The 18,626-nt window shown below is 41.9% G+C and overlaps 2 protein-coding genes across 5 annotated transcripts in view; both read left to right on the forward strand.

Annotated features, from left to right (window-relative positions):
• The window catches only part of cadm3 (cell adhesion molecule 3), a 116,541-nt gene extending 111,639 nt beyond the window's left edge, over positions 1–4,902 (forward strand). For all 3 annotated transcript variants that reach the window (XM_075482802.1, XM_075482801.1, XM_075482803.1), the window contains one exon: positions 338–4,902. In XM_075482802.1, coding sequence (XP_075338917.1) covers positions 338–456 — 119 coding nt within the window. In that variant the 3' untranslated portion in view covers positions 457–4,902. The remainder of the gene's footprint in view (positions 1–337) is intronic.
• Positions 4,903–7,369: 2,467 nt separating this feature from the next.
• The window catches only part of kirrel1b (kirre like nephrin family adhesion molecule 1b), a 90,269-nt gene continuing 79,012 nt past the window's right edge, over positions 7,370–18,626 (forward strand). For both annotated transcript variants that reach the window (XM_075482804.1, XM_075482805.1), the window contains exon 1: positions 7,370–7,731. In XM_075482804.1, coding sequence (XP_075338919.1) covers positions 7,686–7,731 — 46 coding nt within the window. In that variant the 5' untranslated portion in view covers positions 7,370–7,685. The remainder of the gene's footprint in view (positions 7,732–18,626) is intronic.

Consider the following 18,626-nt stretch of genomic DNA (forward strand, 5'->3'; position numbering starts at 1 on the left):
GCCAAACAGTATCAGTGGGAAGCCGGGCTTGTTTACCCTGATTTTTGGCACATCTGCTGTTCTCAGGACTTTGTCTCTTTTTGTGACCTCAACTTAAAGAAAACAATGTGACAGTAATTTATAAATTAACCATTTCAAAAGCAGAAAATTAAAAATAAGTGGAACAAACATTTGAAGTAATGGTTTCAAAATGGAACATCTTGACCCTGAACTGATAAAATTGGCTTTGAGCACTTCCAGTGGTTGACTTTTACTGCCTTGACAATGTTATTGCTCCTCCCTTTCCCTTCTGACTTTAGCTCATTGGGCCTCTTGTTTTTTTTTTCTCATACCACAGGAACATATTTGACCCACGAAGCCAAGGGCTCAGACGACGCCCCTGACGCCGACACAGCTATCATCAACGCAGAGGGAGGCCACTCCGGAGCAGAAGACAAGAAGGAGTACTTCATCTAGATAGAGGACTGGAGGAGTGGTGGAGGAAAGGGACTGAGGAGGAGGAAGGGGAGAAATTGGAGGACGTAAAAGTAGAAGATAGGCAAAGAGTGGAGGAAAAAAAACCTCCATTTGTGTTCACAGTGCTTCAGTTCATCACTCTGTTGGAGGGATAGTGGGAGGGAAAGGGAGGGAATGAACTGTGGGCGGGTTAAATCGATGAGTTGTGCTTCACCTACCCTCTTTGCATTGATACAGGGAAGTGAGATTCGGATGAACTGAAGTTACACACACACAAACACACGCACACACGCACACACACACAGAAACATACATACATGAGTCAGTTTGAGGGAAATCTATTTTCACACAGACTTGAATGCTCGTAGACGCTCAGATTAACAAACATGAGCTTCCTGCTAACCTCTCTGTTCTGACACTTTTACACATCTTCAAAAATGCATCCTATTTTTAACTGTCAGCGGAGTGCAAAAGCTAAATTGTAAGACACATTCCGACATGTTGAGATGATGCATCACTCGTCAAACCTCCGCAAACCTGTCTCCTCAACATTTCAACCAAACCGGTCTGTCTTTCCACCTTCCTGTCCTCATTCTTTCCATCAAAACAAGGCAGAATCCCCCTGTAAACATCCTCCTGGCAGAGAAATCCATCTAAACAAAATTATTACCGGCAAACATAATCTCCTTCCATCACTTTTTAATCTTTTTAAGCCATCAAACCTCTTCCTGCGTCCTCACAAATACCCTGATATGAATCAGTATTTTTTTCCATAAGAGACCACAATGAAACATGCTCTTGCGCAACATAGCACTCCCACCTTTCGCTACCAAGCCGAGGGGCTCCAGTATACATATATAAATATATATATAAATATATATATAGAATTATATAGCATTCTTTTTACTTGACAGAAATGTTTGATGTGCTGTAAATACACTCTCTGTCCTGTTTCTAACTTTTGTCTCTCCTACTTCTTTCCACATCTCCGTCTCTCCTCTGTCATACAGTCTGTTACTGCATTACAGTAACTTATATACTCCAAAAAAAAAGAAAAAAAAAGCCTGCCTGTTTTTATTACTTGCGTGGAAATGCAGAGTTGAAAATATCACTATCTGGGTAAAAAAATGTAAAAATAACAACTATGATGTTGCGATGAAAACTAACCTTAACTGCAAATATTTGTATGAAGAATGTTTCCTTCTGTTTTTCTTTTTGCTCTTTTGTTCCTTTTTTTTGGTTTGGGGGACTTATGAGAGGTTTTTTTTCTTGTCAGTGTATTACTGTCAGTATTAACGGTTTACAGTGTCTGTTGGTTTGTAAGTCCAGGAGTGTGCAAATCTAATTTCCACCTCGTGTTTTGATTTTGAAGTTTTTAGTTTTAGTGTTCATTTATTTCCCTCTTTTCGTGTGTGTTGTGCCCAGTTCTGCTGGTTTCTCCCTGCTTAAACAGTAATCTGTAGCAAAATCTCAGTCAAACACGGCTTCGAAGGGTGTTCGAATGTTTGATGGAGTTTCTCTGGGGCTCCACTGCCCAGCGCTTGATGCGGCGTCTCTTCCACCTGGCCCTGCTGAACTCAACTGTCACCTTCACTATATTTCTCGCCGCAGCAGAATGCTCATCTTGGTGAAGCCGCCTGTGTTAAATTCATTGAGTGGAGGCATTATGGGTTTCCTCTAAGAAGCTGGCACATTTGCTGCTTCGAGGAGGGGGTGTGCCTCCTGTTTTTTTCCGTATGGGGCTGAACAGGACTGCCTACATGCATTAAAACAAAACTTCCCGGCAGAATAAACATTCTGTTGTTGTTTCTTGTGCGTTATTGCAAGCAGGACTAATTCAGCAGCTTAGCAAAACGTTCCCATAAATGAACGGTATTTTATTAAGGTTGGGAGTTTTCCTTGGCAGTGGCAAGCTCCACTTGGCCCAGTCGTGGAAATTGATTGCAATCAAACTAAGAGGCTGTGGGCTGCAGACTGTACACATGCCAAGGTTCGGATTTGTGGGCAGAGTGCCGAGCTGGAGTCTGGGCCTCGCTAACGCAGAAGAAAGTCATTCAGGATCTTAAATGTCCTCCTTTCTTTTCTCCCTCTGCTCCAAGCGTCCATTTGTTTTCATACTTTAATCAATCAGCCCGTCTGCGTCCTGATCCACCTTCACCCCGTCTCTCCTCCTCTCATCACTCCTTCCCCACTCCATCCCCCGATCGATGTCTGACTCTCCTCGCCGGTCTTTGTCTCCCTCAGAAGCCCTTGTAGACGTACAGTAGAAGTAGCGTCCGTCTCTAGATGTGTGCTGATGACTGTCTGCAGCACCGTGAGAGTGTTTTGGAGAGGAATCATTTGCTGTTGCTCGTCTACCCATAGACAGGGATGTCTGTGATAGTTTTTGTTCACCTTTATTGGGAATGTTCAGGGACTGTGTTTTCTGCACCTTCCCCCACTTTGTCATTAACTGCTACCAAGCTGGCTGCTTTGAAAGCAAGCAGTCCAGCTATGAGGTCTATAAGCTAGCTACACCACACCGGGTAATGGGACCTGAAGCAGGGTCAGCTGTTGTTTTTTTTGTCTTAGAGCTGTCAGCTGGAATATTTGGTGTCCAACTCGATGCTGATGTTATTTTAAACAGTTCTGTCGGGGTGCTTGGGCTCGTGTGCAGTGGTTCGAACTTTCACCTCACAGCAAGATGGTTCTGGTTTGAACCTGCTGGTCAGCAGAGGCCTTTCTGTGTGGAGTTTGGATATTCTCACTGTGCCTGCGCTGGTCTCCTCCAGGTGCTTCATCTGCAACTCCACTTTGGTTAATTGGTGATGCTAAACTGGCCGGAGGTGTGTGTGTGTGAGAGCGTGCATGCTTGCCTGCGCCTTCGTGCGAACCCTGTGATGGCGGCCGATTTAGGACGTGCCATGCCTCTCCCTCTGACAACTGGAATCGGCTGCATCCCGACATCCACCCCCTGCGGGATAAAGAAGATGTAGCTGATAAATGTGTTTAACATTTTAAACGATTCACAACCCTGTTTATCTCACCCACAACTTTTCACTGCTATCATGTCTGCAGATCAGAGGATTCTCTGTGTTTCACGGAGCTAGCTGTACACTTTGGAGATGTTAGCATTAAACTGTATTTAGCCTCAGTCTAATTCTGTGAATGGAGAAAGGAAAACCTGCCTCATACTCAACAAAGTGTAGTGTCTTAAAAACTAATGGACCTGTATTTGCCTGTAATTTATCGTCCTGTCCTTCGTCTTAGTTAATGTGCTAGCATGTAGCTTGCATGAGAAACAGTTGGAAACTGTAGATAGTGTCGGAGATGAGAAGTGTCGACAAGCCGCTCCCCTGAGACGAGAGCAGCGGTCTGCCCAGCTGACCTTCCTGCTGTCCTCTGATCTGCAAACACAATGTGGCTCAGTTAAATCTGCCTCAGCACTGCAGTCCTCATAAAACCATCAAGGAGACCAACAAAGTGGAGCTCATTCTGCTTTTCCCACCCCCCCCCAACACTGCTACATGAAAACCACACATGGGTGTAGTTGTGTTGAATGGGGACGTGCAGTCAGTCTTTTTTATTGCTCATTCAGTGCAGTAATGACCAGCTGGCACCAGATGCCAGCAAAACAACAGCTTTTCTTCTCCCTCTTCAGTCAGTTTGAGCTGTGCTGCCCCTCCACCTGACTCACCAACTCCTCTTCAGGCAGTCGCACACTAGCTGACGCTCACGTCTTTCCTTTTTTGTAGATTAAGCAATTAGATTTTTAAATTATGGTTGTTTTTTTGTTTTTTTTAAGGTGTGCATAATTTTCAGCGTGTTGCTTTCAATTCAATTGATAATCATTTCCTTTTCTTGAATTAGATTCTCCAAAACTTGAATGTTAGATTTTTAGTTTTTGCATATTTTATTGTTTCAACAACCACTTTTATATATTTTCATGTATATAGCGTTGCCTTTACTGGAAACTCTTACATGCGCACACATACACACTTTGGGTGCATACACATCCACACACATATTTGGATATGCACAGCAGGCGTGGTGTCTGTTACTACGGTGCATTTGCACATATGTGTGTGTTTGTGTAGAAGTGTGAGGCGTGTATTAAATGACCCAAACAAACTCCGGAAACACTCTTAACGTGTGTTGAGTTCACAAAAATGTTTTTATTTCGATGACTAAAATGAAAAAAAGTCTTATTTGTTTTTATTTTTTGGATGAAAAGTCTTCCTTTTGAGTAAAGATCCATATCACATGGGAATAGTGCTGTCATGTATATTAATTTGTACTATGGCAGATGATGTCATCAATGCAAGACCACGCCACATGCTGTGGTGGGTTTGGTGTATGTTGGCTGTTATGTTTGTAGAGTATTTGCTTTTGGGTTTTTTTTGGGTTCTTTTTTTAGAATACTGTTCAGTTGTTGACTTCAATAAACATGCATTTGGGTTAATTTCACCTGCTTGTCAATGGTTCTTCCTGGATGCCAAGAAATCATTAAAATGTTCGACTTTCTGTCCGAGTTGGCTGTTTCGTGTGGCGTTACCTCAGCGTTCACGGCACAACCACAGAAACGGCAGCGTTTCCTCAAACTACTAGCTGATGACGTTGAAAATGAACAATTTAAACCAAATATTTAACAACTACATAAGAGAATGATAGTAGCCCGTCGTTGGTTTACCTCTTAAGAATGTTTTAAAAACATCGAGCTTTCTTTAAATATGCCATTTTGTTTAGAAATAAGATATAAATATTCTCTTTTCCATCAAAGTAAGTAGCTCAGAAATCCAGTGTGTTAATGAAAAAGTTATCGACAGATTATACATAATGAAGCAAAGCTGCATGTTTTTTTTTACTGTGTAGCTAAAGAAAGTGTCCAACAGAGGGCAGTGCTGCATAGTAAGTCAAAGCCTCTTGTTTTAAGGCATAACAATCCTTGGGTTTCTTGGAAATCTATTGACAGATTTTCTATTAAATTATTGTACATGTTAGAATTAAAACGTATCTTCTAACAAAGACCTGTTCATTTGTAATGCTCTATTTCTCTTCTACATGAGAAAACCATGTTTCTGTGTGGCTTCATTCTCTCTTATCTTTCCCCTGCCTCCACCTATTTAGTTTGCAATGTGGTTTGAAGAAAATTGCAACCAAATGTTTACACTGGTAAAGAGGAACAAGCCTTTCCTTGTTCACGTGCTTCCAATAGATTGCAGTGAGTAGTCACAATCTTCACATGAATGGGTCTTTGCCGCTCTGTGCTATCATTTCAGGAAAAAAAGAATGATGTTCATAAATGCATTATCATCAGATATCTTGTCAAAATTTACATTTGTTTGTAGCTCAAAAGTTGAAAACTCTGATAGGTGGGCTATGCCAAAGCTGACCTCATTTGAGAGATGAATTGTGGTTTTTTCCCACCAAATGTGAAAATGCAAGATGTCACTGAATTTGCAAACCAAAAGAAGTTGGGTTGCTTTAACATATAATGGAGATGCTATATATAACAGTACTGAAGACAGGAAATAGGTGCTGTGGTTTATTAAAAAAAAAAAGGTACAAACATAAATGTAAACATGTTATTCAAGGTAAGTACAGAGAATTTACTATTCTGACGAGCTTAAAAGTCAAAAGTCAAAGTTCAACAAAGCCTGAACCCTCTCAGACGAGCTTTCTGTCCTTTCTTTAAGGAGTCTTCAGGAATAGTTCTCCAGGCTTCTTGAAGGACATCCCAAAGCTCTTCTTTGGATGTGGGCTGCCTTTTGTTCCGTTCTCTGCCAACATGATCCCACACTGCTTCAGTAATGTTGAGCTCCGGGCTCTGGGGAGGATTCATCCCTCCATCAGACCTGCTGCCACTGATTTTCAGCCCACTTCTTGTGTCCTTTGGCACAGCTCAGCCTTTTCTCCCTGTTTCCCTTCCTTAAGAACGGCTTCTTGACAGCCACCCTTCCATGGAGCCCATTTCTGATGAGGCTTGGGCCAACAGCAGATGGATCATCTGAAGGTCCAGATGCATCTCTCAGCTCCCGTGTCAGGTCTTTGCTGGATTTTTTCCTCTTTCTTAAGGACATCACTTTCTGATGCTGTTCATCAGTTTTTTTAGGAATGCCACCTCTTCTTTTGTCTTGCACTTATTCACTTTCCTCAATTTGTACACTGCAAACCTTATTCAGCTAATAATTCTTTGGGAATCACCTTGTTGCAAAAATACTATTTTGTTTGTCAAACTGTGTTATTTTCGACATTTTTCAACTTGCAACAAAATTAATTTGTCTTTTTCGCAGGCTGCAAACAACAAAGTACAAAAACATTCTATCTAAAATTGGTTCTTTGCTTAGTTGCCTGTTATGTGTTGACACAACACTGGTTCATTGCTTGATTTTGTGCCTTTTTTTTTTTTACTTTTGACAACCTTCATTGGTGTTTTGTGGAAATTAGCGAAAATATATATCCTCTGAAAATAGTCAGATATGAGGACTGAACTGAAAGTGACTGCAGAAAGAGCAAATGTCCAAAGAAAAACTTTGAAATATTTACAGAATGACTACAGAACTATTGTTCAAGGGCACTTTCGAAGAAGAAATAGACTCGGTTTTAATAGTTTTAACATTTGGACTTATAATCTTGTTATGTGGGACTTTTTGACTATAATCATGATTGCTTTTATGATCATTAAAATGCACCTCTACAAACCTCGATATTGTGTGTTTACATTGCACTCAGTCTGTTGAAAATTGAAACAGTTTATGGTTTTGGTGTCAATCCTTAAAGCGCAGTTCTCCGGGCAGCCGCTGCAGCGCCCTCCTCCGCTGTGTGGAGTCTAAAACGCAGATTTGAAGTGGGAGGCGTGGAGGTGGCAGTGGTACATGAGGGAGGGGGTGTGCGCTGCTGATTGTCTGTTAGAAGGGGGGGGGCGAGAGGGAGAGAGGAATTCAGCTCTGATTAAATGGGAATACAGTGAGCAGAGAGCAAAAGGGACACAGACTGAGAAACCCGGAAAAAAAGTGAGGACAGATTTATTTTACGCACGGGAAAAGCAGGGAAGTAGTTGAAGAAAGAAGAAAAGAAGGAAGAGAGAGAAGAAAAAAAAGCATGGGATTTTTTTTCCTCTAAATGTGTCTCCTTTCACTCTCATGACTCAAAGAGGATTCCAGCTAAATTCACCCAGTCGGGAGGAATTGATGGTGTCTTTTTGGGGAAGCACAGCCGTGGGGAGGAATCTGAATGCGCTCAGCTGAACCATGCCAGCCTTGTGGATCATAACTTTGGCGATCACTTTGAACCAAGGTGAGTGATAGTTAAAGAACCAGAACTGCTAAGGACACCAGCAGCGACAGAAAGTTTAGTTTAAAACCTTAAATTGTTTTCTGCTAGATTGTTTTCTTTGTTGTTTTCTCAGTTTTTTTATGCGGGCGGCTGTGCGCTCTGTGGCTCTTTCTGTCTGCGCTGGCAGTTCTCCTATATTGTTCATTTATGTCTGGCACTGAGTCCACGCGCCTGAAAATGTTGTTGTGGATTTATGCTGTCCTGGACATCATGATTAAGTCTCACAGACGCCGAAGTTGAAAGGGTCGTGGGGTGTTCAGGGTCTTTGCTCCACAGGGAAAAGATGAGATTCAGACACAAACGGCTGCATTCGTTTTTCCTCAATTACACGTTCACAGGAGAGATGTGGAGCATCTGCACACGACATTGCTTTGACGTGACCTTTGAAACGCATGAATGGGTAGATTTGGATGACACATACAAAGGCAGTGTGGGTCAACACAAGCGCGCGCGCTCCCTCACGCACACACACACACACACACACACACACACACACACACACTTTGCGCATAACCTGCCAGCTGGGGATGATTGATGAGGCGAGGATCCAGCGCACAGTCTGGTCGCTGGGCTTTAACATGAGTCACACTGGATCAATTTTCAACACGTACACGGATGGGGCACGCACGCGCCAGACACGTGCATGCCTTTAGTCTCAGTATTTTGTGTCTGTGAGTGTGAGAAACAGTGTGTGTTTTGTGAAACTGGAGAGTAAAGACGAGCGAAAGTGTCCCTGGAGAGAGGAAGTCTGGCTGTGTGCGTGCGTGAGGGTGTGTGTGTGTACGTGTGTTAGGGCGCGAGAGTAAGAAAGAGCAGTGAATTCTCTTCTTAGCATGCAGGCAGAGTCTCTCGTGCGTGTGCACGTGCGCGCGGCCCTGCTGCATACGTTCAGATGCCAAGAAAAATTCATATTTTACCTTAAAGACGGAGACATATTCACTGGACTGGAAAAGAGTCCCATTACTAATATTAATGTCCTTATTTATCGATCACCTTGATAGATCGCCCTCTCTCCACACACATACACTCACTCACTCACTCCTTAGCCAAAGACTGGATGAGTGTGTGTTTGTGTTTAAGCGCTCCAAAGACAGAGGTGATTAATTGATGTGGCCTGATGTGAACAGTTCAACCATATCTGTGTGTGTGTGTGTGTGTGTGTGTGTGTGTGTGTGTGTGTGTGTGTGTGTGGGTTTTCCGGCGTGTACCTGCCTCAGCACCTGGGTCCTCTGTGCCGCAGGCCGCCGGTGTGATGAACCACAGACGATGATCTGCCTAGACAGACAGTCAAAGGAGCTCCCAGGCTGGAGCTGAGCTGACCACCTGAGTGGAATGTGATAGATACTGTGGGAAAAAGCTGTCACAATCTAAATGTCTGAGATTCAAGATTAGTACAGAATGTGTCAGATTAGATCAGTGGACCATGATTCAACTCTGTCAGTCACAGAGCAATTGTGGATAATATGGATAATATAAGTAATAAGATGGATGAAAGAAAGAATAGCCGTGAATAAAGCAGATAAGAGCACTGTGGTTATTATTGCTCTGCAAAGAGAACTGAGCAGATGGAAATAAAAAATGGAAGAAAGGAAAAAAAAACAAGAAAATATAAAACAACAGAAAAGGTAGGGAGAAGAGAACAAAGTCAGAAAAGAAGAAGCAGAGACAAACCCAACAAAATAGAACCTGAATAGAACATAGAGGGACATAATGAAGAAGTGGAACAGAAAAGAACCGATCAGAAATGCTGCAGAACATAAAAGAACACAACACAAGCCGAACGGCAGAGAGTTGAGCAGGACGCAGACAGAAAGAGAACGGAGCCGAGCAGCAGATCAGTGTCTCCTGCTGAGCTGGTGTAAGCCTGTAAATGTGATCAGTGTGAATCCATCCTCTACATGCAGCAGCTGCAGCCTAATGTGTGTTTAGCCTGGACTCTTCCAGGTGTCTGCTGCCTGCTTTCCACTGCTGACAGCTCAGACTGCCTCTGTCTGAGCAGCCTGATTTACTCCTCAGTCCGGCGGTGTGTCTAGCTTCCTAACACAGACCAACTACATCTCTGTGTGGCTGACCGCACATCTGTGGGCCCCTGTAATTACCGTTCAGCCCTGTGTGTGTGTGTGTGTCTGATGTCGCCAGTTGCCGCTGTGCTGCCAGCACCAGTCTGGCCACAGGCGAGGAAGCTTGTTTCTCCGAGTCGATTCTTGAACAGCAATTTTGCCTGAGCCGAACATTTTTGCAGCCTGATCATGCAAGCAAGGCAAGTAAAGTGATTCTTGCACTGCAAGCACCTGTCTCATCTCCCCCCCTCTCCCCCTCACACAAACAACGCACATACACTTTCTTTTTTTTCCTGCCCACCCCCCCTATTTTTTTTCCCTCTCACAAGAATAGAGCAGAGGCTCAGATGTAAGGAGACAAGCCAAAAGACAGAGAGATGGAGGCAGAAAAAGACGAAGAAAGGAAGAGACAGCGGGGCTCATGCCTAATCTGTTGACAAGAGGGGATGTTTGAGGATAAACAGAGGCAGAGCAGGAAAGCTCAGGAAGCAAAGAGAGAAAAAGAAAGGAGCCCTGTTGGCTTCACCAGCGACCCAGCTGGACCATCAATGTTTGATGGTTTACATCAGCAAAAGATTTACACCCAAATTGGGCACCAGGGGCACCCAGGGATCCTCAGAAAAGTCTCTGAAGATATATATATTTAGAGGGGATCTGTCAAAAGCAGCCAGACTTGCTTTAGATTCTTGAAATGTTTTACCTCAAAAGACTCTCAAAACATCTTAAGGAATCTAAAACAAATGCGTTGAGCTCTCATTACTTTCAGATTAGTCATGAGCTGCATGGCTGGGAGTCTCCACAGACTCTCCCACAAATTGTCGATTCCCTTTGCTACGACTTATTGCAGTAATAGATTGTATGAAGAGCTCTCTACTCCTATGCCCACAAACAGTTGTGTAATTCCTTCCTGAATTATGAAACAACAAAAATACTCGTGATGGGGATTTGTCGTTAAAGTCATAAATGTTTTCGTATCTACAGCGTGTAAAGATTTAGGAAAATGCACAACACCAGACCAAGATGTTGTATTATTAAGGGAATACAGTCTTTACATGAGACTAAACATGATTTCATCAAATTTCATTTACAGTACCTCAAAAAAAGGAGATTTGGATTTTCCAACCTGTTTGGCTTTACCTCATTTAATGCATGTTATACTGCACAGGCTGGGAATGAGGTGAAAATCTGATCCACCACTGCTCTGTGAAATGCTGTTGTCTTAAAGCTGACAATCATACGGCCTCTCTTCAAGGTTAAACAAACATTAACTTTGTCTAAAAATGTAGCTCCAGCAGTCATTTCATCACGGTTCATACCTAAGTGGTGTCGCCTCAGAGGCCTTTTGTTTAAATGGCACAAAAGGTTTGAAGTTTCTGCACTTCTGCTGCAACATACAGTAATATGGGGTCAATCAGTAGGGTGCTGCTCTCTGTCAAATATGTGCATGTCCGCATTTATAGATGATCTCCGAACTGATGCAAATATTATTGTTAAACTAAAAAGCTTCCAATCATCAGCATTTTAACTCAACAAAATTGTTCATTTCAAAGAAAGGCTTGAAAACGTTAAACTTTAGTTAGAAAGCAGCATTCGGTCATTGATAAATTTTAAGGTTGCAGCTGTGTGTCTTCACACATCTGTGGCTGTTTTTTTTTTTAAATGAAGACCTTTGAAGACATAGATGTTGAGCAAATTTTTTCCTGATTCATCAAACATTTTGTAGCGGAGAGACAAACATCTGTGACCAGTCAGTGGATGTGCTGAGAATAATTCAGCAGTTTGTTAAGTTTTGAAGGTGGAATGTGTAAAAATTGAATTCCTATTGCTTCTAATATCTTATGCCCTTTTAAATCAGTTATGACTTCAGATGGCACAGTATAACAACGCAGTCTCACTACAGTACGTGCAACAGCAACATTGATCAACAGAAAAAGATTGCAGTCTTCCAAAAGTTCACAAACAATAGCATTACTCGTCTCATGCCCACATTTGTATTTAAAAATCTTCACATCCCATTTTGACTCGTGAGAAAGGATCACAAATTCATATTTGACTCTTGTAAGAGGAGGGGATGACTGTTATGCAACAAACAGAGTTTTTTCCTCATGTGACCAAAGATTCTTTTTACTTTCGTCTTTGCTCTCACTCATGATTCCTTCGGTTAAAAGGTAAAAACTACATGGTTAGGTGCAGAGATGATGAAAAAAAACACGGTGCAGTTTGCTTTTACACCATGTGGACGCTGACATGTACAAAACAATATGCAATGAAAGTGTCTTTTACACAACTGGGAACATTGCTGTTAATTAATCCAATTAATTTATCAAATCGTTTTCATTCAATTGTTTTAACAATTTGTCTCTCTGTTTTAACTTCAGTGTATCCTGTAGATAGAATATATATCTAATTCTTATCTCTAAATGTTTTAGAATTGAACAGTTTTGCAGTTCTTTTATCTGCCTCTGATGTTTCCTCATTCCAAGTCTGCCACACATTTAAATATGACCGCATTCTCTCCTTCTTCAGTCCATAGGGGGGAGGGGGCGTTGGAGTATATGTTTCAAAGCTCTATTGATTGTTTTCACTGTTGTTTTTACTTGAACTTTATTTTAGTTTAAACGTGAACTTTTTAAAGTGGTGGGTTACACCAGGGAGACTGAGCTGGGCACAGGCCTGTTTTTTTGTGTGAGATGAAGTGTAATGCATGTCTGCGAAACAAACCATTTTTCAATTTTTATCTCGATATCTCAGCGCTCATTGGTTTTTTAAAACATTTTGATGATTACCCATGTTTATAGATACTGATGGCTTGTAAAAACCGAATCAGGGATGTAAAGGTTGCTCAGCTTGTGACCGGAAATCAAGATCAATCATGTCAGATATCAGACTTCTTTCCCAGGTAGTGAACGCGTCACGCCAAACAAAGTCACGGTAGCGCAGCAGGTCTTTGGTGTTAACATTTTTATTCAGTGAGGAAGACCCAAAAGTACAAATTGTAATTTGTCAGAGGAAGCTTAAGAGGCTTAAGAGGAAAAGCGAAGGCACAATGAAACCACGCATAGGAAGATGGAGGTATGTAGCCTTCAGCTCAGCAACCACTTAAACAGCGAACTACCCAATTAAGTCCAGCTGTCTACTTTATTAGACCTATAGTAATTTAGCACGATTATCAAGTTTTGAATGGCCGTGCGTACAGTTGTACGACCACTTGTCTCTTAAAAACAGTGCGACCTGTCAGTCCGTGTGTGAATCCTGTGTTTGTGTGCTCTGCAGAGTGGCTGCAAGTTGAGATGACTTTATTGTTAAAAAATACTGATAAAATTACAAAAACACAGAAATAATTACAACATCATGACAACAGGTTCAATGTAAAAAAAAAGTCAACTAATAGCGCTGCTTTTCCAGCTTACTTCATATAAACATACAATAACATTAATAAATGAACAGATGCATGAACGATCCGTATCTTGCACAGTTGAAACAGAGCATTAAGAAACATATTGAATTACTTTTTCTGTTTTTGTTAGTTTGATTTCCAACTGCACAATGAGGCAATCTAATGCCAGATGTCCCACATTTTAAGAATAATTATATAGAATAGTTTGGATTTTGTAAAATAAGATCATATAAAGTATTCTGTCAGCTTATGTGACGTAAAAAAAGTTACTAAATTAAAGCTGTATGTTGTCAGTTATAGTTCCTAAAGAAAAAAATGAATTGGCCAAAATAAGCACTGGAAGGTCAAAACTTTACTAACTTTGGAAATCAGAGTTAGTCTTGAAAATTGCAGTCGGTTCATTTCCAAACAAATCAGATACAGATAAATTCCCTCAAGACCTTAAGATCAACTGAGTCTCTACACAATCCTGAGCACTGAGTCAATTCAGAACCTACAATTGATCAATAAGCTTTATTTTGAAAAGAAATCAGCAAAGAATTTTTCTCTAGACCAACATATTTTTGGAGATAATTGCGTAAACACAAATTTAATTATTACAGCACGGAGTCTGGGTGCATTGCCTCAGGTTTGGAGGCTTATTAGTGAGAGGTATTTACATCTGCTTGCCCTTCACAGCCATAGATCAATTACTCCCTTTGGTTTCCTGGAACATAGCTCATTGCATCACCATTACCTGGAGCAAACTACTGGTCCAATTTATCCTCCTACATATTGTTAACCTATGTCGTGCTACATGTTCACAACCAAATAACACACTTTGAACTTGGGTCTTGTGAAGTCTGTGACTCCAGCTTCCTTTGAAATGCCTTAAAACAGCTTTTGTCTGTGGACCAGATGCTGTGCCAAGCCAAGCACTTATTCAACAGATGGCTAATATATGCCAGAAAAAAATAATCTAAAGAAAGTTTCTCACTATAATTTCCTTAGAATATATGAACCCACTGAACACATTGCTTTCCTTGGGGAACGTAAGCACTGATGAGCATTTCTTGCTTAAGCGGCCCCAGGATGAATCAAACCCTGAACCTCGGTCATTAGTGCCACACTGTACTTATCGTACCATAACAGAAACTATTTAAGGTTGACTGACTCTGTTACTCTAATTGGATGCTAAAAAAAAGCTACTTTAATACAAAAAAAACACTGTACTCTCAAATGAAACTCATTAAAAATCGCGTGATACGCCTTGTTTAAGAGCAGGGTGCGGGTTTCAAGCGACATGATGGGGGACGGGGGTTTGTTTATGTGTGTGTGTGTTGGGTTTCATCTCAAAGCCTTCCACTACCTGACAGATCGGATATCCTTCTAGTTGGAGAGATGTAATCTGAGGTAACAAAGAACAGCAATTAGAATAAATGAATGAAGTAACCATCGCAATCAGCTGTCGCCTAATTCATTACAATGCCCCGATAATCTAGTAATCTACTGAAATGATGGTGGCAAATCCCCCCCTTCCCTCCTCTGCTCAGGCTTCTGTGTGATTTAGTTTGTGTGGGTGGAAGTGAAAGACTGAAGAGGATGCAGATTGTAACTGAGAGCATCGACCGGTATTAGGACTGACACACGTCAATCTGGCTGATATGTCTGCCTAAATGCCAGAGGAATTGTGGACTTGAAGGGAAGTGAGGAGGAAGATGTGTGGAGAACTAGGAGGGAGAAAGGGGGGGTGGGTGATGGGAGGGAAGCAGAAGAGAGGAACTCAGTCTGTAGGACGAGGAGGAGTGTGCAAATACGGTTGGAATGAAAGATCAGAAAAAGGAGAGGAGAAGGTGAGCCAACAAGAAATATGGGATATACAAGAGAAGTTCAGGTGAGAGGAGGGAGGTGGGCAAAAGGATTAGAGGAAGAGAAAGAGCTATGGGGGTGTCGGATGTACTCTCAGAAAATAAAGTACAGAATTGTACCTTTAGGGGTACGATGGCTTGTCACTGGGGCAGTACCCCCAGAAGGTATAGTTTTGTATCCTCGTGGTTTGTACCTTACAGAGACCAATCTTGTACCTCTGGTGGCAATTTTGTACCCTTATACTGAAGTAGCTTAACACAGACTGTCTATTGTACCCCAGCATGTAGGAAAAAAGGTACATATGTACCTTTTACCATTTGAGTACATATATTGAGTACCTTTTGGACCCTCAAAAAGTAGGTACCTTTAGGTCCAATAATTAACCCTAGGTGGTACATTAGTATAGATTGTACCTCAGGGGACAAAAAAGGACTCGTACTGTACCCCTATTCTTGAGAGTGGGGTACATCATGATGTTTAAGCGAGAGGAGGCACATGTTTAAAATGGGCAGAAAGGTATGGAGCTGGACAATGGGGAGAATAGAGGAGTGGGTGAAGGGAGAAGAAAGCAGAGATTTTGGTCAAACAAGGGGGAGACAGATGGAGTAAACACTGTAGGGATGGGAAAGAGTGGGTGGGACATAAGAAGACAACAGGATTAGGGAATGAGTCGAAATATGGTAGGAAGACGGCCAAAGAGGAGGGTGACAGAAATGCTGAAAAAAATTCAAAGAAGGAGGAAAAAGGAAGAGGAGGGCAAGGTTCGAAAGTGCAATATGATAGATGAAGGGGTTGGAGCCGAAGAGAATTAGAACAGGTGGAAAGGGAAAAGTAGGTGAGAATGGGGAGAAGACTGAACGAGGGACACTAATAAAGGGGGAGCAGAAAAAATAGTAGGAGCAGTGTTGTGGCTGTGAAATGTGGAGGAGGAGGAGTGAAGGAGTGGAAGAGCGGGCTTGGGGAGCAGAGATTTATGTTTGGAGAGGGCTGCAGCAAGGGAGCAGAGGGAAACAGCCAGGCCTATTATAGATGGGACTCTCCTGGGAGAGCAGGGCCTGGAGTTTTCTAGGCATTTCCAGCATATTTCACTGCTGTTCCAAGCAGCACGCTGCATTGCACAAAGCGCCGCCCTCGACCCCAGTCCTCAGCCCTCCAAGGATAAATATAGTGGGTCTCCTTTCTCTGCATGAGTATTCAATAAAAGTGATAAAAGGCCGGAGTAACTGTTCTCAGCTTTTTTGGAAGGGAAAGTGAGAAACCAAACTGGCCATCCTCTCTGAGGAGAAGCTTTCAAAGAAATGCAGACATCAGTAAAAAAAAGCACCAAAAGCATAAAATTGCTTCCTTTTTATTTGAAGAAAAATGTCAACGAAAAAGGGCTGCGAGATCAAATAACCCGAGTGCAGAGGTAGTTTATGTTTCTGTTCCCCTCTGTGTCTCTCTGTTTCTTTGTCTGCCTGTGTTTCCTCTCGCTCGCCGTCTGAGAGGCTCGTGTGGAGGTGAGAACAATTGAATGGTCCTCCCACATGAAATCCATTCAGAGACATCTTGAGGAATAAGAATGAGAAATTGTCCGGCGCATTGAATTAAATCAATCTGATCCATTACAAGATCACTATCACAAGGTTTTCCCTTTTGTCTTTGCCCTGGATTATGCATGCTGCTGGATAAGTGCGTGAGTGGTTCTGTTTGTGTGTGTGTAGCCTCCATAACACTGTATCACAGTTTCCAATACAGCCAATGGAACAATCACTTATTTAAGTGAGTTTTTGACTGACAGATTACACACATTTTGCATTTACATTTTTGATAAATGACCATTGGGGTTGGTTATTAGATTAAACTGTGCATGAAGACCATCTCTGTCTCTTTCCCTCTTTTCTAAAAACAAACACTTAAAAAAACCATACGAAGGAATACCTTAAAAGTTTAATAATTCATTGGATTGTGTTGGCAATTGCACAAAAAAAGTAAAATAATACCCAACTCTATCAACCTTTTAAGCCTTGGGCAACAATTCTTTGTAAAGCTCCCACTTGAAAATATTTTTAATTTCATTCAAATATTTTATATCACTTTCAAAACTAAGCTGTTGAATAAATAACAGTCTCGTAAAAATTGATATGTCATCATGACATCGAACCTTCTCTAAGATTTCTCATCTGAAGGTCCACACCAATTTATTGCAACAGAAATGAACAACAAGTGCTTCATCGATTTTAGTCTTAATACAGCTAGAAATCCCATTCCAGCCCTATCGCACTGGAAAATGTGTTACAGATATGTTGGTCCACTTGTCCAAAATGTGTTAGTGTTTAGTGCGGCAGAATTGAAAACCAATCCATTGCTTTAAGTCGTCAGATAGTAGCGTATCTCAAGGCTGTTGTTCTCTTTCAGGCAGCTTTCATATCAGGTAGCAGAATGTGCAAACTGGAACCATTTCTGTTTTTGTAACTGTGTAACTAATCATGGACATTAGTTCTAACCCTTAACCTGTTCTTTTAACTTTTAACCCTAACCAAATGAGATTGCTGTAGAAAAATAAAGCAACATGAGTGGGGCAGTGCAATGACTGTGTCAGACGTTGTGCAGGACAAGTCTCAAACCAGCGGTCTTTAGCAGAAGGCTCGGGGATTAGCTCCCTCTGTAATTCCTTCCTTTCTCCTTTGTAGCCTATTCAATGATAGCAACACGTGGAAAGTAGTTGTTATTATATAGGAACATGTATGGAGACAAAGAAACTCGACATGCTAACAAATCGAAACATAAGCTGCATCTGTGAAGAGTAAGTTTTACCTTTGCTGTGAAATCTCGCTAGATTTTTTTTACTGGGTGCTTTTTTTGTAGAAAGGTTCTGAGAAGAGGTCTGAAAGTTGTTAAAACTAGCAGCAACAGTAGCGAGCGTTGCTGTCAATATGCTTATCCAGGCCTCGGTATGCTATTCCGTAGCTATCCGCCAATCCGACTCCGTGGTCACGCAGAGGCTATTAATCCTTTCAAAGTTCTCCGTCGGGATGTTGGATACGCAAGGCGATTCACCTCCCGATCCGTAGGCGTCGCTACGCTAGACGAACTAATCTCGCGACGTCTATGGTGAAAGTCGTTGATTGATTGTTCACCTTCCGGCTCCGTTCCACTCCTCACAGTGAACGATGGCGACCGACAGAGAAAGACTGTTGTTGGAGTTGGAGCTTATTGATATTGACATGCTAATAATTTTGACCAAATGTTGACCGGCACACAGTAAACTCTTTCAAAAATGGCGGTGTTGTTGTTCTGAGAGGAAGGAACTAAACCGGAAAAGTGATTCTGGAAATGATGTTGTTAGCCGACCAATCACAACCCTTGCGGTCTCCGCGAGTCTCCGCCTCCTCGACGGATAGATAGATCGGAATTCCGGGAGGGTTTCTGACGACGGAGAGGGCTCTCCGTGGCCTTTCCCAGACGACTATAAATCAGGCAGCCCGCTTAAGTATATTTAATGGGAAACCCTGAAAAGCAGCATAGGCTCTGTAGAGTAGGGCTACCTTGTGACTGATAAGTTACTACCA

Source organism: Odontesthes bonariensis, chromosome 14 (assembly GCF_027942865.1).
Source record: "Odontesthes bonariensis isolate fOdoBon6 chromosome 14, fOdoBon6.hap1, whole genome shotgun sequence".
NCBI classification, from domain to species: domain Eukaryota; kingdom Metazoa; phylum Chordata; class Actinopteri; order Atheriniformes; family Atherinopsidae; genus Odontesthes; species Odontesthes bonariensis.